At 33.0% G+C, this 21939-nt stretch overlaps 2 protein-coding genes and 2 long non-coding RNA genes across 5 annotated transcripts; 1 reads left to right on the plus strand and 3 right to left on the minus strand.

Annotated features, from left to right (window-relative positions):
* Nucleotides 1-4501: 4501 nt before the first annotated feature.
* Nucleotides 4502-8242, minus strand: LOC140971488 (uncharacterized). 2 transcript variants are annotated; one of them, XR_012174316.1, is made up of 4 exons: nt 8076-8242; nt 6052-6216; nt 5010-5296; nt 4502-4894 (listed from the first exon to the last, which is right to left on the minus strand). It is a non-coding gene; the product is annotated as an uncharacterized lncRNA (long non-coding RNA). The 2 variants fall into 2 exon arrangements; XR_012174315.1 differs by having other exon boundaries at nt 6048-6216.
* Nucleotides 8243-10016: 1774 nt separating this feature from the next.
* LOC140971489 (probable protein phosphatase 2C 44) lies at nt 10017-15152 on the plus strand. Its single transcript, XM_073433776.1, has 5 exons — nt 10017-10279; nt 10934-11197; nt 13665-13941; nt 14206-14360; nt 14500-15152. The coding sequence occupies exons 1-5, from the start codon at nt 10229-10231 to the stop codon at nt 14635-14637; spliced, it is 885 nt and encodes a 294-aa protein (XP_073289877.1). The 5' UTR covers nt 10017-10228; the 3' UTR covers nt 14638-15152.
* A 2693-nt stretch (nt 15153-17845) lies between these two features.
* On the minus strand, nt 17846-20919 carry LOC140971490 (uncharacterized). The gene is made up of 6 exons (XM_073433777.1): nt 20498-20919; nt 19508-19561; nt 18929-19009; nt 18737-18806; nt 18521-18609; nt 17846-18219 (listed from the first exon to the last, which is right to left on the minus strand). The coding sequence occupies exons 1-6, from the start codon at nt 20672-20674 to the stop codon at nt 18082-18084; spliced, it is 609 nt and encodes a 202-aa protein (XP_073289878.1). The 5' UTR covers nt 20675-20919; the 3' UTR covers nt 17846-18081.
* Nucleotides 19822-20490, minus strand: LOC140971492 (uncharacterized). The gene is made up of 2 exons (XR_012174317.1): nt 20345-20490; nt 19822-20283 (listed from the first exon to the last, which is right to left on the minus strand). It is a non-coding gene; the product is annotated as an uncharacterized lncRNA (long non-coding RNA).
* Nucleotides 20920-21939: the final 1020 nt, after the last annotated feature.

Below are 21939 nucleotides of genomic sequence, written 5' to 3' on the forward strand. Positions count from 1 at the left end.
CACCTATCCTCTTTTTTTTTTTTTTTTTTTAAACAGTTTACTATGTCTAGTACATTAAATTTTAAAAAATAAATAAACGTTGAAGAAATTTGAAAATAAACAAAAAGTATAGTCATTTCGTATTAATTTTGAATGATGATATGCCCTAATTAAAATGAGTATACAAAGATATAAGTGTAGTGATATATGAAAATGCAATAAGAAAAGAAAATAAAATAAATGATTTTCCTAAATAAATGATTAAAAATGTGAAATCATATTGGAAACATTTGGGAAATATTTTTTACACTGAAGCTCATGACAAATAACAGTACTTGATCAAATTATAAAGTTCAATAAAGCTTGACATCGATGTTTCGCGTTTTTTAGATTAATGTTGATATAAATTATCTGATTATAAAATCCATTTGGAAAATAAATTTGTGATATTGGATTTTCGATTTATAATAGACTTTATTATTATTGTTATTTCAGACTAGATTGTGAATAATTTGGATGAGTATTTAATTAAGAATATCCAAAATCCGACAGTAGTCTCTTATGTTGTACGTAGTTGAGTACAGACGTATTTACTATTGGGGTTGGTGTCTGTTAATTAAGTTTTTAATCATAAACAGTGACAAACATATCTTTGTCTTTGCTGATGCATATCTATGGATGCATCACTATCTTAGTGCATGTACGTAATTACGTGATACAAGTAATTATGTCCCCGGCCATGAATGCAAAAAAATAAAAATAAAAAAAATAAAAATGAAATATTAATTGGATCATAATAAAAGTTATGTTGTTCAATGGAAATTAAATAACCACTCTTTAGGTTTCAAAGATTTCTCTAGATCTGTTTATTTTGTAGACGATCGAACGGGAAGGTTTTCTAACTTCACACACAAATAAAATATTATAACAAACTAAACGAATTAGAAAAGGAAAAATTATTTCTTAAATATTTTATATAGTTATAATATCAGAGAGCTTAAGAAAAGGAGTAACCAAAATAATTAATTTAATTATGTTATCTGATCACAAACTTGATTTCACTAATTTGGATTGGGATCACTCCTAGTGGACCGCTTATAAACCAATATGCATGTGTTCTTAGTGATATATATATATCTTGATCCGCAAATCATAAATTTCGAAATTAAAGTTCTAAAAATATTCTATGTTTTCTTCTAAGTTCAAATTTTGAAATTTGGTGGTGATAAGCTAGACATATTTATCTTGAAAATCATGGAGATTTCTTATCTAAAAAATATGTAGTTATATTATATATTCTCTTAAAAATCTTAGTTCTAGAACCATAAGAGAAAATCCATCTCTGAAATACAGAACTCTTTCGATAAAACTTGTGTCGTGTCTTACTTTGTCAAACCCGTTCGCTGACCCCTTTTTATGACTCATACGTGACTATACACTCTCGCAGACATCCGTCCGTATTCACTACTTTTTGATTAAAAAAAAAATTTGTTCGAAGAGTATCATCGATGGATAGTTTTTCGATCGGAGTACGGTTTGTGCCTGGGGATGACGAACTCCTTTATCATTTGAAAGCAAAAGTAGAGAACCCACAATATTCTAACATCTTCATCAACGAGACGAATATCTATGAAACTGATCCGGAGACACTCACAAGTAAGTAATTATATATAGTATTCTTTGATGTTCGTCTTTTAATTATAAAAAATATTAATTTTATTCCTAATCTTGAATTCAAATTTATTGGTTCGTGCATGTATTATGAAAAAAATTTGACATATAAAATTAATAATAAAATATTGTTAACTAATAATTTTTTTTTACAGATTTATATCAGTCAAATGGTAGGAATGAGTGGCACTTTTTCAGTGTACGAGAAGCAAGCAAAAATAGAAAAGGAGCCAAAAGAACCACTGGAAACGGATATTGGAGGGCTAATGTGGCTAACAAAGCCATAAGCTACGATGGCAGAATTGTCGGATATAGGAAGGGATTGGAGTACTTGAGAGGAAATCCCTCCAAGGGTGAGAAGACCCTGTGGCTTATGCACGAGTACACACTGCATGGAATCAACGATATTGCCAATACAGTATGATATATAATTAATATATACTCATTTTGTTTTTCGTTTGAACAAGTATATTTTTTTCATGCTTAATCCTTTTATCTTATAACTACTTTCTATATATATTTTGATGTTAAACAAATGAATTTCATTCCAGTTAGAAACATGGTCGGTTTGTAAGATTTACAAATCCAATTGGAGATCAAACAACAAAAGGAAATCAGAAGTTTATGATATTGACACACATGGGGAGCTCGAAGCAGGCAATGGATCTCAACCTCGGGACGTCGAACAAGAAGCTAGGATTCGCAATTCAAGTACTCATGTTGATGATCCTATGAATTATCCAGTCGGCCAGTTAATCTGTGTTGACGAGTATATCTGCTCTGAATCTATTACCAATCCAACAAATCACGATAACCAAGGTTTTTCAATGTCGGAGACTTGGGATATGCTGGAGTTGGAAAAACCGTTGAATAAGGAAAACAAAGCTGTTTCAAGGTTGGAGAGATGGGATATGTTGGAGTTAGAAAAGCTGTTGAACGAGGAAAACGAAGTTGTTTCAAGTTCGGAGAGCTGGGATATGCTGGAGTTGGAAAAACTGTTGAATGAGGAAAACGAAGTTGTTTCAAGTTCGGAGAGCTGGGATATGCTGGAGTTGGAAAAACTTTTGAATTAGATTTAGTTTTGAAAATAGAAAATGTCGTGAGAATCAATTCTTTATTTCAAGTGGTGAAATATATATACACAATGTACATTCTTTGGGTCATATTTTTCAAGACCATAATACGAGTTATAGAACAACTTAGTAAATATTTTTTGAAAATGGTTTATGAATTAAACACTGGAGGAAGAATTTCAAAGTAATGGTGGAATTGCATGAGATAAAAGTCAGCTCAATTTGTACTGGTATGTTGTCTATGTAGCATGGCTTGACAAGAACTTAAACACTAATGATGTATTTGAATTGAAGGAATTGAAATCAAGAATTTGAACCACGTGATTCTAAATAAGTTGGACTTGTTTTGATGATCTTGACTTTGTATGAATTTAATATACTTTTCTCGCCATCTTGTTCCCCCTTGTCCATAGTCTTACTGATTTTAAATCCTTCCCTTTTGGAGTAATTCGAAATCCTAGCTCATATCAAATACATTCCTTAAGAACGAATCCATCAATATAAACATGACCTAGATTTCTTTTAATACCATGTAAATTGACGTGCACTATGAGTGGTTATCAGTTTCTAACTGAAAATGGACACCATGCGCTTATATCAGTCGCTCCACAAAAATATTCATGTCAGCAGCAATCAGATGGTAGCGTAGTTGCATGAAGTTTGTTGGCCATGTTCCACAGCCCCATCTGATTAAATAATTTTGTTGGGGGGTCATTGGAGCTTGAGTTTCAAATAATAAAGCACAGTGAACAGAGAGATCCATTTATCCTACCCATACTAGTTTTGGACCAGCACTTTAATGATTATTATTAGCAGAGTTGGAGTCGGTGCTTATCTTGTTACAATAACACGAAGGAGAATTCAGTAAGTATGTTGACATTATTGAACTTATGCTCTTTGTTAGGATCATTGTGGCCCAAGAATAGTCCAATGATAATCCAACTGATGGTCGGCACTCGGCCCAAACCAAAGGAAGTTGTGTAGAGAGGATTCACTCAGAGGGAGTTCAAAATAAAGAATAAGGTTCAACTAATTTCCATAGGATTTGGTTATTATCTTTTAGTCTAGTTATTTCCAAATAAATGATAATCCTCATTTTTAAGGATTAGATTAGGAAGTTAGTCAGCAGATAGCAAGAGACACATGCTGGTATCAGATGTTTATCAGTGAGTCTTGATTTGCCTACTGCGCTTGCTGTGAAGGAGATAGGACCGGTGTGTTTGGAGAGTTAAATATGACAATAATGGCATAATTTTTACCCCTTGTATGTTTATTGTGTGTGATTGTCCTGATCAAAGGAGTCAATAATCGCGTAGGAGTAATTTTCCCTTCATGAGATTGAGTTGGTACTCATGCAGAGCATTACATATAATGGCATAGTTTATGTTGTATTTAGTATATTATAGTAGTTGATATATTATTTGTAAGTGTACCGAACGATTGTTCTTTCAATGGGGTTGTTATTTCTGCTCCATATTTTGGGGTATATAATGAATAAGACGTGATTCATTCGCAGTCAAAAGAGTTTGTTGAAGATTTCGTACAATGTCCATGGATCCTATTCTTAAAATTAAGACTTATTGAACTCCAAAAACTACCTCAAAAACTTTGCAAAAAAAAAAAAAAAAAACNGTCTAGAAGATACATACTATATATAAAATATTATACCTTAGAAGATACATACTATACATAAAATATTATACCTTAGTGATAAATAAAAAATTCTATAAACTTTTAAAGTTTATAGAAAATTTTAAGTTATAATATTCTTTCCCGGCCCCTTGTCTTGTAAAATCCTTGAAACCATGGATAATGGACAAATGGTGATCAGGTTCATTGTTCAGTAAATATCGTACTTGCTGCAATTTTTGGAATCAACAAAAGTTGGTGTTAAACACAACAAATGAAATGTGATTCATGTCTACTAGGACAGAATTATTTAAGTTGGTATACAACATTAACATTAATCCATACAACTTTTAAGAGATACATACATATCGATCGATATACACACCACCTTCGAGTCGGACCCAGGATTTTGAACGAGAAAGTTAAACCTGAAATTTACTCATGTAGATTAAGTTTTAAGTAACATCACCCCCGCTGCTCCTCTTGCACTGGATGGATTGGACCTCATGGAATTGTGTAGATTGTTGTAATTAAGGATTAGACTGCAATAACAAATTGAGTAACTGGATTAGATAGAGGATTATTCCAATATCTTAATTTGAGCGTAAATGGTTCAAAAATTAAGCTTGCAAATGAGACACCACAACATAACATTACCTTTCAAGGCACATTTCGTGAAGAGAATAATACGGTCCATTTTCCATAATGGAAGTGTGCCATAGGATGCTTCGTCTTCTTTCTTGGAATTTGGCTGATACCTTATAGTGAATAAGGGAACTGCTTTAAATAGGCCCGGAGGACTACGGCAAACACACACGACTTAGGTGGTCGAATTCCTCGTTATGACAAGACACACGTTGTGCATGCGAGTGAAGTTGCTGCGACGTAGCTCTTGCTAGCATCTCGTGTTGACGCGTAACAAGATCACCTTGTACATGATCATGCTATCCTTGTCCCATAAAACAAATTATACATATCTTTAATATGTACGATGCATTGCAAATATCAATCAAATAATAAAATAAAATAAAATTTTGTTTTATAAAAATAATTTGAATCATTTTGTTTTTTATTTTGATCTAATCGATCTATTGTCATATTAAACGAATAAAATAATTAAAAACTTATATAAATTATTATCAAAGTTATTTCCTAAATTAAAATTCAAACTGTAAATTTATATTATATAATAAATGATAATAAGTATAATATACAAAAGAAATTGCTCTTTGAACTAACTATCTATAAAGCACGATATATAAATTACATATTTTTCTTAAAAAAATTTACTAATATTTTGAATTCCCTGCCTTCGGTTTCAAATTATAATTTGCAATTTTATATTTTAAATAACCAAAGAAACTTAGAAGATGTAATAAAAAATAAATGATAAATAATTGTACTTAGAATTAATCAATAAATAAAGTGTGAAAGTATCATGATTGCTACTGGATGATGGAAATAAATATTAGTATTTATCTAGAGACTTCGAAGTTTTTCGACTTCAGTTATTTTAAAAACAAACAACCAGATTTAAATATGTATAGTTTCAATTTATAACTAATTTAACTTAAATAAAGTTTTGTTGACAATTATCATTATTTTCATTCTGATGTGAAGGTGTTGAGTTTTTTTGAGTCAAATGAGTTAATATCACATCAACATAAACTCCAGGATCCTCAATAAAGATACTACTTACCAGCTTAGGGTCATCTTCTTCATTCCATATCCCTTGAACGATAAATGAAAGCAAGCGCTGCTTTAAACTACTCAAGAAAGAAGCCACTTGAATTTGGAACTGATGCAAACCATTTCTATGTGTGGCATCGCGGTTCCCTCTATTTACACTCGATTTTGTCATATCCTGATGAATAAAAATGTGTGTCAGGCTAGCATATTAAAACAAATCATCAACAAGAAAGCATACTAAAATATATGAAAAGCTTAAAAATAAAACATATCAAGTGATGCTAAGTCTCGTCTTCATAATCATATGCCCAACAGGCAACAACAATCCCACTGCTCGGTTGTAAAGTGGTTTTGGTATCTAATGTCTGCACGAACTGTTCATAACATTCACCTACCTAAAATGGTCTCTACCTTCCACAAGTAAATTTCACTAAGCACGTGCATGAATTTTGAGATTAGAAAGTAGAAAAAAGCTCAAGTTATAAGGAAGGAATTTGGTATTTTTAGGTTTTCAATGATCCAATAAGCATAATTAAAGAAGAAATACAAAGCACCCATATAACTTGAATGATTGCTTCAACAACCTTAGGCAATACCACTTGCCTGGGCACTGGAATTGAGATAAAGTTCATCATATTCACAAGATGAAAGGTTATCTTATCGATGGATGGGACACCTTGAACTGCACCCCCAACAGCAGGCGCATCGTGGATTTGAGCAGAGGAAGTAACAAAAATTCCGAACTGATTTCTCTGAGTGTAAAAAAGACATCTTTGCAAATGAGCACACCAGTGGACGCAAGAGTGACACTGTATAATTGAGTGAAGACACTCTCAAATTTGTTGGCTTTAGAAGGAAGATCGTGAGCATCACGATATTGGTCTTTGCAATAAAATGAGAGCCAAGTTAGTCTGTAAACAATGAGATCCTGATAACTCCGGCTGAAAGTTATTGGCATTGCCCATCATCACTGAACTTACGAAATAGAAGGTCTGGCACTCAATGTCGAAAATAGTATGACTTTGGAACTGTGTTTTAGTAAAATCGTCTGGCGCAATGGACCTGGAACCAATAAACGGTTTAGGGTTCATGGTGTGGCTAGGCAATGAGCTATAATAGACATCCAGTAAAATTCTCAAATAATAACAAGAGAATATCGAGTTTGTTGTCTTTATAGAGGTCATGATCACGACGGTTTTGTCCTTTTGGATATACAAAGAGGACGTGATAAATCCAGCTGAAGGATCAAGATATACTATACCTTGTCACTGAACTAAAAAAAACTAAAACTCTAAAAGGTTCTGGAATTCAATGTGAAAGGGTATGCATGAGAAAATTGTTCTCGTAAAATAATCCAACACCAGGACCTGAGGGCAATAAATAGCCATGAAAATCTAAACGTCAGTCTTGAATATCAAACAGTGAGATATCCAGATAAATTTCAATTACTATTTGCAAGATACTTCAACCGGTCAAAAAAGTGCAATCTTTCCCAGAAACCATGTGACTAGACTGTTCGAATTCCTCAAGCAATCACAAAGCATTCGAAGTTTGAGCATAATTTTGCCTAACTTCTTTGACGGCCGATCTTGATCTTCTATTCTCCGGAAAAATTTGAGCGCAAGACGCTTGATTATCAACTGCATAAAAGTGGTCAACCTCCAAGTCCACACTCTCCATTTAAGAATCAACAAGGCATGCTAACTCAACCACGACTCCATTTTCACATTTTACACTGCCCACTCAGCAATCCCAGGCAATGATGATTCACAAGTCAAGAAAGTATAATCCTACTACCACCCAAGTCTAATTCACCACTCCAATGCTACAGGGCACCAAATGGACCATTTGCAAAAAAAAATTACTCTAATATTGACCAAAATTCCAACTGATAAAGCTCAAAGATCAATACCCAAATCACAATATCATTTTTTGTCACAGAAAATCATTTAAAAAAACTTATAGAACCCACAACAAGCCAATAAAAATGAGTATGAACAGAAAACACAGAAACCCATATAGAAAAGAAAGTACACTTGTGTTCCACGACGTCAGGTGCTGTAACGTTGAAAAACAGGCACTGTGTTGCCTATTTTCAGTCTTCACGATTTCTAGGCAGAATCCTGGGTGTTTGGGCGCCTGCCATTCTGATTTTGTCTCCTTTCTTTTGCTTGACAGAAGCTTCGCAGCTGGGGCGCCCGTGTTCGATTTTATTTCTTATTTCCTTGCTCTCTTGCTTTTCTTTTTATCTTTTATCCACGCATTTTTTTAAAAGGAGATATTTGCAAAATATTTTGATCAATTATTTATTTTAAAAAATAATATCTTTAAATATTTATTATATTTGAGAAAGTCTTTTTCTTAAATAAATAATTAACTAAAATTAAAAAACAAAATATCTATTTTTTACCCATACGAGTGCATATTACCTAAATTCCTGCATAAGACACAAAACAATATCAAACACATAATTTCACTTGAAAACTAATATGATTCAATTCAGATACTTACAAAAATATAAGTGCTAAAATCACACTTATTTTAAATATTAATCCTAAACTTATATCTATTTTATTTCAAGAGAAATTTTTATTTTATTTTATTTTTTTGAAATGAAGAGATATTTTTATTATTATTATATACTTGTTTATTTATTTTTTAAAAAACACAAAAGACCAATAAATATAAATAAATAAAATTTTATCCCAAACATTTAGACATTGCTTATGCCAAATATTTTTAGTTGAGGGAGGGATTTTATTACAAATTGGACTCAAAATTGAGATATAGTGTTAAATTTGGGATCATTTATCTGACCATAATTTTTTTTTATTTTTTTATGATGAGGAAGCTACAACAACTACTCAGATGTAAATTTCGAACATGTGCAGTAACCAACAAACCACACGCATAAGATAAACTAGTTACTCTCCACACGCGGTGTGTGTGTGAACAGTGTTTTTTTTAATTATCGAGAGACTAAAGTGAAATTTGACAAATTATCGAGGGACTAAAGTGCTATTTGAATTGTTGGAATTTAAAAAAAACAAAAAAAAAAGTTTGTTAAATTTAAAAAACAAAAAAAAAACTAAACTGTAATATTCCTATTATATAAGGGCAAACTAGGAAATAAAAATTGGTGTCTATTTTGTCTCTATTAAAGACATTATATGTAGAAGAGTTGACAGCTCAAGCGGAAAATATTTTTGTGAGATTAAAACGCAGAACCTTGGCCACTTGAATCGAAGTGATGGACGTTCAACTAATTCAATTACCCTGACGGGAGAGTCATATTTATTTGAGTAGGTCTCTTGTGAGACGGTCTCACGAATCTTTATCTGTTAGACGGGTCAACCCTACCGATATTCACAATAAAAAGTAACACTTTTAGCATAAAAAGTAATATTTTTTTATGGATGACCCAAATAAAAGATCTGTTTCACAAAATACGATCTATAAGACCGTCTCACACAAGTTTTTGTGTATTTATTTTTGCTAAACTCGTTAGTAGTGTATTAACCATGGCATGAATGTAACAATTATGAAATCAGAGCAGTGAGATTGACCGGGGCAAATAAACAATACGGGGCGAAAACTATTTAAGCAGAAAAGCTAAAAAAAATTAAATTAAATTTGGACAGACCATTTTGTCCTTAAAACATACTGGCGATTCATTACTATTTTGTTATTGTCAAATAAATATCTTAAATTAATAAAATTTAGTTTAAGTAAATCAAATAGACATCTCAAAATTAATTTAAGTAAATGCGTTTAATCATCAACTTAATAAATATTACTCACTTTTTTAGAATTATTACACTTCAAGCAGATGATGTTAATTGGGTGGCAACTCGTTAATCCATGAGATGAAATTGAATAAATTTTATTCGTTTACATGGGAAAGATTCACAAATTCTATAGGGACACGCAGATGAAACTTCAATTTAAAGGGGAAAAAAAAAAAGAAAACAAAAGAAGAAGAAGAAACTTCAGAGAATTTTCTTGAAAGACCCGCGTCAGACTGAGACACCTCCCACTTTTCATACACGCATACGCGTAGTTCGTTGGAAAATCTTGCTCTAGAAATCAAGGGTCCTTTGCTTGTTTATCTTTCTATTTTTTAAAATCTAAAAGCCGTCCACTTTCTGGGTTTCAGTTAGATTTTTATTTGGTGCTTTGTTTTAGAGATGGAGAAAGGGAGCAATTTTCGAGCCGGCGGTCTTCTTGGCATGATCAAGGTATTTTTTTGAAACTATCAGTGAAGACCATAAATTACATGATCATTTATTTATGGTTGTTTTGTGAAAATTCACTAAAAAGAATTTGAGACAGGGTCAATACATAAATTCTCTCTTTGCGTAACAGTTCATGTATATGCAAATGATCTGGTAAAGTTTTATTTTATAATAAATAAATACGATGCGTGAATGGTTCCTATGTTGTTCAAGACTTCAATCCATAAGAATATGTCTGTGTTCTCCAATTTATGATCTTTCAAGTGTAGTAGCTATGGCATGGTCAACGATATTGTTGGCGAGCAACAATGGATTTGAGATGAAAGATCAGTATCAAACTATAGCTTTTGGTACATTTGTTCTGCAATAGTTATAGAGCCATGCTAACGTTTTGATTTCCCCGGGCTGCGAGATAGAGCAACTGTAAGAACAAGGATTGTTATTATAGCAATTGTGCTAATTATCTTGTATGGTTGGATGCGTTTTATAACAGTCAAGTTATGACTTTTGCTGTATGATTTGAAATTTACGATTTGTACTATTGATGTGAGTTATAATTTTCGGTGTAACCGAAAGTAGTCGGCCATAAATAACTTTTTCGAAAATGATATGTCATCCTTTGTTGGAACCTGATTTCTTATATAATGTGTTCTGTAGAAAGCTGCTCGGTTAGATAGATCTTCATCAGATACTGGAAAGGGAAAGAGTAAAGTTAAGTCCCCATTATGTACTATTAAGGTTTCACATGGATATAGCTTGGTGGAAGGGCAGGCAGGCCATGAAATGGAGGACTACCATGTGGCTGAGTACCGGAAAAAGAAGGGTCACATGCTCGGTTTATTTGCAATTTTCGATGGGCATCTTGGTTACCGTGTCCCAAGCTATCTAAAAGATAATCTCTTCGACAACATCCTTGAAGAGGTAAGTTTCAATTTTGCAAATTTTTGGTCTTTGATATGGTTTGATAGCTTTTGTTTGATGGTTTAGCCTTTTAGTCAAATATAATGTTGCTTGGAGAATGATTTTAAAAACTCGCATGAGAAGGATAAACTTTGTTTTCTTCGGAAAAGGTCGTAAAGGGATGGGGGGGTGTAAACCATTATATTTTAGTGGAGTTCTTGTAATGTTTTCGAAAATGGAAACAAGGACTTTAAATGTGAGAGAATCGTCGTCACTTAGTAAATATTTTTTGAAAATGGTTTATGAATTAAACACTGGAGGAAGAATTTCAAAGTAATGGTGGAATTGCATGAGATAAAAGTCAGCTCAATTTGTACTGGTATGTTGTCTATGTAGCATGGCTTGACAAGAACTTAAACACTAATGATGTATTTGAATTGAAGGAATTGAAATCAAGAATTTGAACCACGTGATTCTAAATAAGTTGGACTTGTTTTGATGATCTTGACTTTGTATGAATTTCATATCCTTTTCTCGTCATCTTGTTCCCCCTTGTCCATAGTCTTATTGATTTTAAATCCTTCCCTTTTGGAGTAATTCGAAATCCTCATATCAAATACATTCCTTAAGAACGAATCCATCAATATAAACATGACCCAGATTTCTTTTAATACCATGTAAATTGACGTGCACTGTGAGTGGTTAGTTTCTAACTGAAAATGGACGCCGTGCGCTTATATCAGTCGCTCCACAAAAATATTCATGTCAGCAGCAATCAGATGGTAGCGTAGTTGCATGAAGTTTGTTGGCCATGTTCCACAGCCCCATCTGATTAAATAATTTTGTTGGGGGGTCATTGGAGCTTGAGTTTCAAATAATAAAGCACGGTAAAGCACGGTGATCCATTTATCCTATCCATAATAGTTTTGGACCAAGACTTTAATGATTATTATTAGCAGAGTGGGAGTCAGTGCTTTTCTTGTTACAATAACACAAAGGAGAATTCAGTAAGTATGTTGACATTATTGAACTTATGGCCTTTGTTAGGATCATTGTGGAGCAAGAATAGTCCTATGATAATCCAACTGATGGTCGGCACTTTGCCCAAACCAAAGGATGTTGTGTGGAGAGGATTCACTCATAGGGAGTTCAAAATAAAGAATAAGGTTCAACTAATTTCCATAGGATTTGGTTATTATCTTTTAGTCTAGTTATTTCCAAATAAATGATAATCCTCATTTTTAAGGATTAGATTAGGAAGTTACTCTGCAGATTTTTTCAAGTTTGGTTTAGGTATTTCCAAATAAAATATAATCCTTGTCATTAAGGATTTGATTAAGAAGTTATTCTGTAGATTTCTGCAGATTTATCTTTAGCATTTTGGGAAACTTCTTGTATCTATCTAAGGAAGTGGTTGAAATGCAATAAAACAACTCGACTTTATTCTCAAACGTGTTTACGTGGTTGCGTGGTTCTCTTTAACGAACCTCGAGTTCTTGAGGTTCTCTCTTCACCCCAAAGCCCTCTCCTGCTCTCCATCATCCATTAACCACACCATAATGTGATCCATAACTCGGGATTATAACACGATTTTCGAGATGCATGATGAACCACATTTCTATAGTAAGATAGAAAATGCATAAATGAAAAAATGAAAGGGAAAAAAATGGTTTTGCTGCATTGTTTTTTGGGCATTATGTTATATGTATTTTTTCATTTTTTTAATGACATTATTTTCTATTCAGTGCCAGTAGTTCTTCAAAGGATTTAGGTGACCAAGGACTTTTTAATTTACGCGTTATCTTACTGACCTTTACTTGCTTGCAAACTTATATATGCACCAATGATATGAAAGAATGGCACACCCCAGCGGAGCTAGCTTTTGCCCATCAATTTTGTTCACTTTTGAGCTCTCATCTAAAATCTTAGCAGTTATCAAACTCACTTCTTTGAATCACAAATTCGAAAGTGCGATTTTTTTTATCAAAAGAAATAATTTAGCCTTAGCATAACTCCATAACCTAGGGTCTAAGTGGTCTCGAGGAAAATTTTGATATGGGTGTTGTTCAAATCTTTTACTTTAGCATAAGCTTGGATCCTAACATTATCATCTGAAGTCTGATGTTCTTGGTTCTCTGCAACACTCAAGCTAGGCTGTTGAAGCAAATATTTTAGTAGGTTCTTTACTCTAGTCTAGGAGGGAATTAGCTGTTGTTGACTGGACAAATTGCAATTTGCTCCATTTATCAAGCTGATTGACAATGGTGCATGGTCATTTCGAACATATTGCTTAACCTTGGGGACGCCAGAATACACCATGATGAGTTGTGGAACATTGCCAATCCATCTTGATTTATAAAATGCTATTTCTTACCAAATCCAAGTTCTTTTCCAGAATACACTTTGCAATAAAACTGTGGATGGATGTTCTATCATCCAATGGTAAGTTTTTCATTTTATCTCATCATTTTCCTTTCAACTTGTGCAGCCTAATTTTTGGGATGATCCCAAGACTGCCATTAAGAATGCTTATCGGTCAACCGACGAAGTCATTCTAGAGAATTCTCGACAATTAGGACCAGGTGGCTCTACAGCAGTTACTGCAATTGTCATTGATGGAAAAGATTTATGGGTGGCAAACATCGGTGATTCCAGGGCAGTCATGTGCAAGAACGGAATTGGCTATCAACTTACCGTGGACCACGAACCACGGAGCGAGAAGAGGAGGATTGAAGAGCAGGGTGGTTATGTGATGACTCTTCCTGGTAATTGTTGGCTGCTCTTCGTTTATTTTTTATTTTTATTTTTGCATGCATCATATAACTCAGATCACAATATATCTTTGTTTTGATTTGTTGTTGGGTATGATTTCCTATCATATTTATTCGATATTCAAAGTTTTTATACCGTGAACGTAGTCCTTTCGGAGAGAATCACATAAATCACTATTCATGTTGCATGCCCTTCAATAATTTTGTAATAATTAAAATTCAAGAGTAACTTGATGATGTTTCTTGTCCTTTTCGCAGGAGATGTATCCCGAGTTAATGGCCAACTTGCCGTTGCACGTGCTTTTGGAGATGAAAACCTTAAAGCGCATTTGAGTTCAGATCCTGACATCTGTAATACACACATTAATTCGAGTGCACAGTTTCTTATATTGGCAAGTGACGGCTTGTGGAAGGTCAGTTTTCTAATAATGTTTTGTTAAATATTTGATTCTCTTTTGTGTTATGTATATAATTTGCTTGACAGATTTTAAAGAACAAAAAAGTGATTGATTGAAAGATATGCAACATTTGAGGTAATGCCATTTTGTACAGGTTATAAGTAATCAAGAAGCCGTGGATATGGTACGGGACGTGAAGGATCCTCAAGCAGCTGCTAAGTATTTGACCACAAAGGCTTTGGAAAGAAAAAGCAAAGACGATATTTCGTGCATCGTGGTTCGGTTTGGATGATTCCTCAAGATTAGCCAAAACAGATAGCAAGAGACACATGCTGGTATCAGATGTTTATCAACGAGTCTTGATTTGCCTACTGCGCTTGCTGTGAAGGAGAAAGCACAGGAGATAGGACCGGTGTGTCTGGAAAGTTAAATATGACAATAATGGCATAATTTTTACCCCTTCTATGTTTAGTGTGTGATTTTTTGAAATCGAGTATGCACGCTGCTGAGCCTCATTTGGAGTATTGGACCGTTTCGGTTCTAAGTGGCGGTTTGTGTCGTGTGGTTGCCCTGATCAAAGTAGTCAATAATCGCGTAGGAGTATTTTTCCTTTCATGAGATTGAGTTGGTATTCGTGTAGAGCATTACATTGACATAGTTTATGTTGTATTTAGTATATTATAGTTGATATATTATTTGTAAGTGTACCGAACGATTGTTCTTTCTATGGGGTTGTTATTTCTGCTCCATATTTTGGGGTATATAATGAATAAGACGTGATTCATGCGTAGTCAAAAGCGTTTGTTTAAGATTTCGTACAATGTCCATAGATACAATGTTAGAATTTATTCAACTCCAAAAACTAACTCAATGACTTTTAAAAAAAAGCTCAAAGAGAGATGATTGTTCAAGTACAGATATACAACTCTTAAAAACCATGTCCAACCGATGTGGGACACTTTAATACACGTGTTGAGGTATTAACAAGTGGGTGGTCTAACACATAACGGTGAATCTGAACTTTGATACCATGTTAAAATTAGGATTTTGACCTAACTCAACCTCAAAAAGAAAATATTGTTCAAATTCATGTATGCAACTCCAGGAACTCTGTCCAACCGATATGATATATTTTAACACAAAATACATGTATACAACTCCAGGAACTCTGTCCAACCGATATGATATATTTTAACACAAAATATACATCTAGAAGACATATACTATATATATATAATATTATACCTTAGTGAGAAATAAAAAATTCTTTAAGTTGTAAAAGTTTATAGGAGAGTTTTTAAGTTATAATATTCTTTTCCCTTGTCTTGCAAAATCCTTGGAAACCTTGGATAATGGACAAATGATGATCGGGTTCATTATTGTTCAGTAAATACTGTACTTGCTGCAATGTTTGGAATTAACAAAAGTTGGTGTTAAACACAACAAATGAAATGTGATTCATGTCTACTAGGACAGAATTATTTAAGTTGGTATACAACATTAACATTAATCCATACAGCTTTTAAGAGATACATACATATCGATCGATATACACACCACCACCTTCGAGTCGGACCCAGGATTTTGAACGAGACAGTTAAACCTGAAATTTTATTACTCATGTAGATTAAGTTTGAAGTAACATCACCCCCGCTGCTCCTCTTGCACTGGATGGATTGGACCTCATGGAATTGTGTAGATTGTTGTAAGGATTAGACTGCAATAACAAATTGAGTAACTGGATTAGATAGAGCTGGATTATTCCAATATCTTAATTTGAGCGTAAATGGTTCAAAAATTAAGCTTGCAAATGAGACACCACAACATAACATTACCTTTCAAGGCACATTGCGTGAAGAGAATAATACGGTCCATTTTCCATAATGGAAGTGTGCCATAGGATGCTTCGTCTTCTTTCTTGGAATTTGGCTGATACCTTATAGTGAATAAGGGAACTGGTTTAAATAGGCCCGGAGAAGGCATGGACTACGGCAAACACACATGACTTAGGTGGTTTATGACAAGACACACGTTGTGCATGCGAGTGAAGTTGCTGCGACGTAGCTCTTGCTAGCATCTCGTGTTGACGCGTAATAAGATCGCCTTCGACGTTGCTTGCGCGCATGTATATATATGATCATGCTATATATCCTTGTCCCATAAAACAAATTATACATATCTTTAATATGTACTATGCATGCAAATATCAATCAAATAATAAAAAAAAGTAAAATTTTGTTTTTATAAAAAAACAATTTGAATCATTTTGTTTTTTATTTTGGTCTAATATATTGTAATATTAGACGAATAAAATAATTAACAACCTATATAAATTAATATCAAAGTTATTTCCCAAATCAAAATTTAGATTTTATGTTATTTAATAAATGATAATAAGGATAATATAAAGAAAAAATTACTCTTTGAACTATATATAAAACACAATATATAAACTACATATTTTTCTTAAAAAAATTTACTAATAAACATGAAGAATTAATATTTTGAATTCCCTGTCTTCGGTTTTCAAATTTGTAATTTGCAATTTTATATTTTAAATAACCGAAGAAACTTAGAAGATCTAATAAAAAAATAATTGTACTTAATATTAGTATTAATCAATAAATAAAGTGTGAAAGTATCGTGATTGCTACTTGATGATGGAAATAAATAAACATGTCAAGATATACGTTTCAAAATTGAAATGAGAAGGGAACGTAATTAGTTAGGCATAACGATAAGCCTAACTAAAATACAATAATGTTGAATAGTAAAAAGATAAACTTGTAAATTAATTATTCTAAACTAATAGATTTATTCACATTTAGATAGGAAATAGAAATAGACTAGACATATTATTTACTATGTAATTAGTGAGGCATGATGATAAATGTAATTAATATTTATATTCTAACTAAAATATAATAATGTTGAATAAAAAAAAACATACTTGTAAATTCACAATTTTAAACTAACAGATTTATTCACATTTTTAGATAGGAAATAGATTTAAATAGAAAATAGATAGATTAAGCTCATTTTTTTATGATAATTATATTATTTACCGTACAATTAGTAAGACGTGATGATAAATGTAACCTACATTTATTTCATAACTAAAAACAATAATGTTGAAAAATAAAAAGTAAACTTGCAAATTCATAATTCTAAATTAATAAATTTATTCACACATTTTAGATAGGAAATATATTAAGTTCTTGTTTTGATGATAAATATATTATTTATTGTGTAATTAATGATGAATAATGATAAGTATAACTAACATTTATGTCATGATTAAATTACAGCAATGTCGAATAAAAAGACAATCTTGTAAATTTACAATTCTAAACTAATAGATTTATTCACAAACTATAGATTGAGAACATGAAGAAAGATACAATACCGCCGAATACACCTTCGGATGGATAGATAACTTGGGTCGCCAATTTCGTAAACAAGTATGTTTTCGAAAAGAATGCAGGTATTGTGAGCGTGGATAGCGAATCATAAGTTACTTCTCATAGAAATATAAGTCTAGCAAAAGGTCCTTTACTACATACCTACTTAATACGCAATCTTCAGTATCCCGTCACAAGAATCTGAAATATCTTAAAGTCTAGTTTCATGTTTGACTACAAAAGACTCGGATTTTCAGGTGCTGGAATAACACAACGTACATGACTTGGTTGATAACTAAAGCCAAAACCTTATAAATAAAATGGAACATACGGCTCTATCGGCCTTTGAGTTCCTCCTCAAATTTAAGCAGTCTCTCCCGGAGAGGCTTCAAAAATGATTTCAAATCCTGGTTGATCTGCTGCTTCTCTTGGGGCTTAAAATCCTTGTCTTTGCTAATAAGATGTACTTCAACCTGTAAAATAAGACACGGATTGCACCAAATTGGGAACTTGTTTCAATTGGCTTGAGAGAAAAGAAGATGAGAAACTTTTATAGTACGATTACTGTTCCGCGTGGTTGTGGGATAAGTTCCCAGTAATTTAAAAGACTATAAATAAGATTCCCCCAACATGGATCAACAATTTAACAAAATTGTTGCTAACTGATCTTATCACGTAGATTCTAGCTCGAGTAAATCCTGAACATGCCATGTAGTTCTATATTGTTCTGAGTTCCTTCTAACAAGGGCTTAAGCAAATTTTATGTTTGATTACCTGCAGGTCGTCTAATTCACCAAAAGTGAACTCAGGAACGTCTAGGTGCCCTTTGACCTTCTTATTCTCACCTCCGATATGCCATTCCCCTAATTTCAATTTTTTTCATAAATGTAGATGTGAGAGCAGAAAGTAAGTGGGAAAAGGAAAACCGAAGAAATAAGACTTCAGAATTTCAGATCAACTCCAAAATGAATGAAATTTTAAAAGAGTTACCTTTCACTTTTAGTGTCAACTCATAGGTGTAGCCAACGCGTTTTTTATTTCGAACAGTAACCAAGAAGGCCTGCGTCACACATTTAGACATGATAAATAATTATGATGGCCATGTCAAAAGAATTGAGGAATCAAATAAATCGCTTTAAACAAATATCATCTCAGACATCTAATAATTTTGCAAGAACTAACATCACCAACACATTTTGTAACTTCTGTAATTTCTGCCCTGCCACTAGAGAACTCCAAGGACCCCATAGATACGAGCAACTCCTACAATCCAAAAAGAAATTAAAAATATTAAAATGCAACAGATCGGGTATGGAAATGTTAGCAAAACCTATGTAGTTTTCAAATTAGAATGAAAATGAGTATTGAGGATAAGCCAAAATGGTCATGTGGTAGTGGCTTCAAGAACTTGCACTGTATTTCAAATAACAATTATAATTATAAGATCTTAAAAATCAATCTGTCTAGCATATTTGTTTTTAAAAAATATTGTTTTTCCAAGATTATACAAACTGAGCTTTGATATGCATCACAGTATCTGATCTCATAATCGAGGGATATCACATTTTCAGTTCAATCTATCATCTTAAATCTTTGATAAACAGAGTAACAGACTGGTCCATCCCCCAATGTCAATTACAATTGGTAGCAAGTTCACACAGAATTTTTTTTAACAATTGATGGATATAAGAAAATTTACTTGTTTATGACAAAATCAATAGATATTTTAGAAAAGGTTTATAAATATAAACGTATCCAAACCTTAATCCTATCACTTGCCCATGCATTTAGATTTTTCTCCTCCCATGTTCCAGCCTAAAAAAACAGAAATTAAAATTTAGAAGTATGAAACAAACAAACATTCTCTTTTAAAAAACATAAACAAACAGCAAGGTGATGCTTATGAATTTAACAGAAAGCAGGAGACCAAAAACCTGAATATTCCTCTGATTAACAACAGAGAATCTAGACCTAAGGCATCACACAATAGCAACTACAACTTAAAACTGCACCCAAGGTTGCAAAAATTGATGTTGGAGAGGCAGTTATATGGGCCATTGCATATTTTGTATATGAAACACAAAACAGAAAGACAAACAGATATTAATCGAATATCTTTGTTTATGCCGTGAACGATTCAGAAAACATATGGCCCAGAAATAACCAACACCACTGACCATTCAAAACAAGAAAACGGAAACTAGAAAAGTCTAAGCGGAAAAAATGGTCACGGGACCAAAAATGATTCCAAATCTCTCTATGCAGATTGAAAAATAAATAAATGCAAAAACTCAAATTCACTGACAAAACTCAAAAAAGCTTCCCCGAGGTAATTCAAGTTCTTTATGGGCAAAAAACAGCTATCAAGGGACATTTCCATGTACTTATGCCAGTTCAGATCCGAAAAGTATCAAAGATCATCTTTCTAATTTGAATGTTCTCGTTGTAAACTATCAAGTATCTTTGTGCTTGGAAAATTTCTGAATAAAAACATATATCCTCACAAACATTTAAAGTGAAAAAATTTCTTGTTGGCACTGCTTGGGGGGATAGAGTAAAGTGTAAATTCAAATCAGCAAAGGCTTTGTTTCATGTCACAAACATTTACGGATAGAGTAAAGTGTAAATTCAAATCAGCAAAGGCTTTGTTTCATGTCACAAAGATTTACGCCAATTGAAATTCTCAAATACAAGGCATCAGACAGAAAAACATGAAAAACAAGAGCTCGCGTTCAATTAGCGAAAGCATACCCTATTCCAAGCAGAGCCAAGATGGGTTTGGCTGGTTTGCGTGCACAAATCCGCCTGGTCAATCTTCTTGGGCGTGGGCAAAGGAGCAGCATCGCGGCCCGCCTCCCGCACCCAATACGTGTACGAAGCCGATTCCGCCGCCTTCTCAGCAGAAACCGCCGCCGCGCCTGCCTCCATCCTCACCGACTAAATATGGATCAAATGGTAACAGAAATGGATGGTAGATCAGGCAGTTGGTGGTGATTACAAGGCAATAATTCGAAATTTTGATAAAATATTAGCTTGAAATGGGATGATCTGAGGATAGGGAAGCAGGAAACAACAATGCATGCTGCTAATTCCAAGATTTGTGGTGCAATTTTGACTCGCCGCGAATTGTCCTGACCAAAAAATCGTGATGGAAGTTTCGAATGGGGTCTGTTTTCGGCCCATAAAATGTAGGCCCAAATAAAAAAATTCACAAATTTTGACCAATGAGCAACGGTTGACAAGACGAGAAGCTTCTGTGTGTGAGGGTAAATTCAAAAAGATGATAATTGTGATTATTTGAACTAATTAAAATCAAACGAAATGAACTAAAATCGGATCAAAAAAATAATAATAAGTTATCAGATGAAAAGTCAAACTTTTAAAAATTACACGACAGAAATTGAAAATATCAACCTACGAACCTAAAATTGTATTTTTTTTCACATCTCCCATATGTTAAGTGATATTCCCCTAGCTAATACAATTCAGACATTTTTTAAACGACGGCTCTAAATTATTGTTGAATATCAATAGAAAAAAATATATGCATACACATTTTTTTCGTCGACTCAAATTTAGGAGACTAAAGTCTTCGTGGTATCTCTTATATTTTCATGCGTCATTTTTCCATTATTCAATAGTGAATATTTATAATTGACACTTTAAAGAATAAAATATAACTTAAAAGCATAAGTGAGACACTTTTTTTAGCTCATGTGAGCAAGAGGAATAAATTGGTTTTGCCCCCAAATAGTTGCGGGCAAATTATCACTGTCCTCCCACGTTTACATATGAGTGTATGTATATTTTATCAATTTTTTCTTTGATCAAATTATTTTAAAATTAGTATCACTAATCGAGTCATAACTCGAGCTAATATCCATTTTCTTACTCAAATTAAACCGAAACTCAATGAGTTGGATTCTATCTAATAAATCAACTTTCCTAACAAGCTCACACATGCAAGGCGAAAAACTAACTACAAATCACATGTCTATAGTTACTATTAACTTAATATTATTTGAATTTAATATGTCCAACAAAATTCTCAAATATATAANATTAATCACATATTTATTCGTGTTAATTAATTGTCCAGCAATACTATCAATTGGTTGGTTGTGACGGGTTGCGGGCTTACCCATCGAATGTAACTAAAATTTGGCAGTTGCGGACCGTCTCGTCTCATTTAC

Source organism: Primulina huaijiensis, chromosome 2 (assembly GCF_012295235.1).
Source record: "Primulina huaijiensis isolate GDHJ02 chromosome 2, ASM1229523v2, whole genome shotgun sequence".
NCBI classification, from domain to species: Eukaryota; Viridiplantae; Streptophyta; class Magnoliopsida; order Lamiales; family Gesneriaceae; genus Primulina; species Primulina huaijiensis.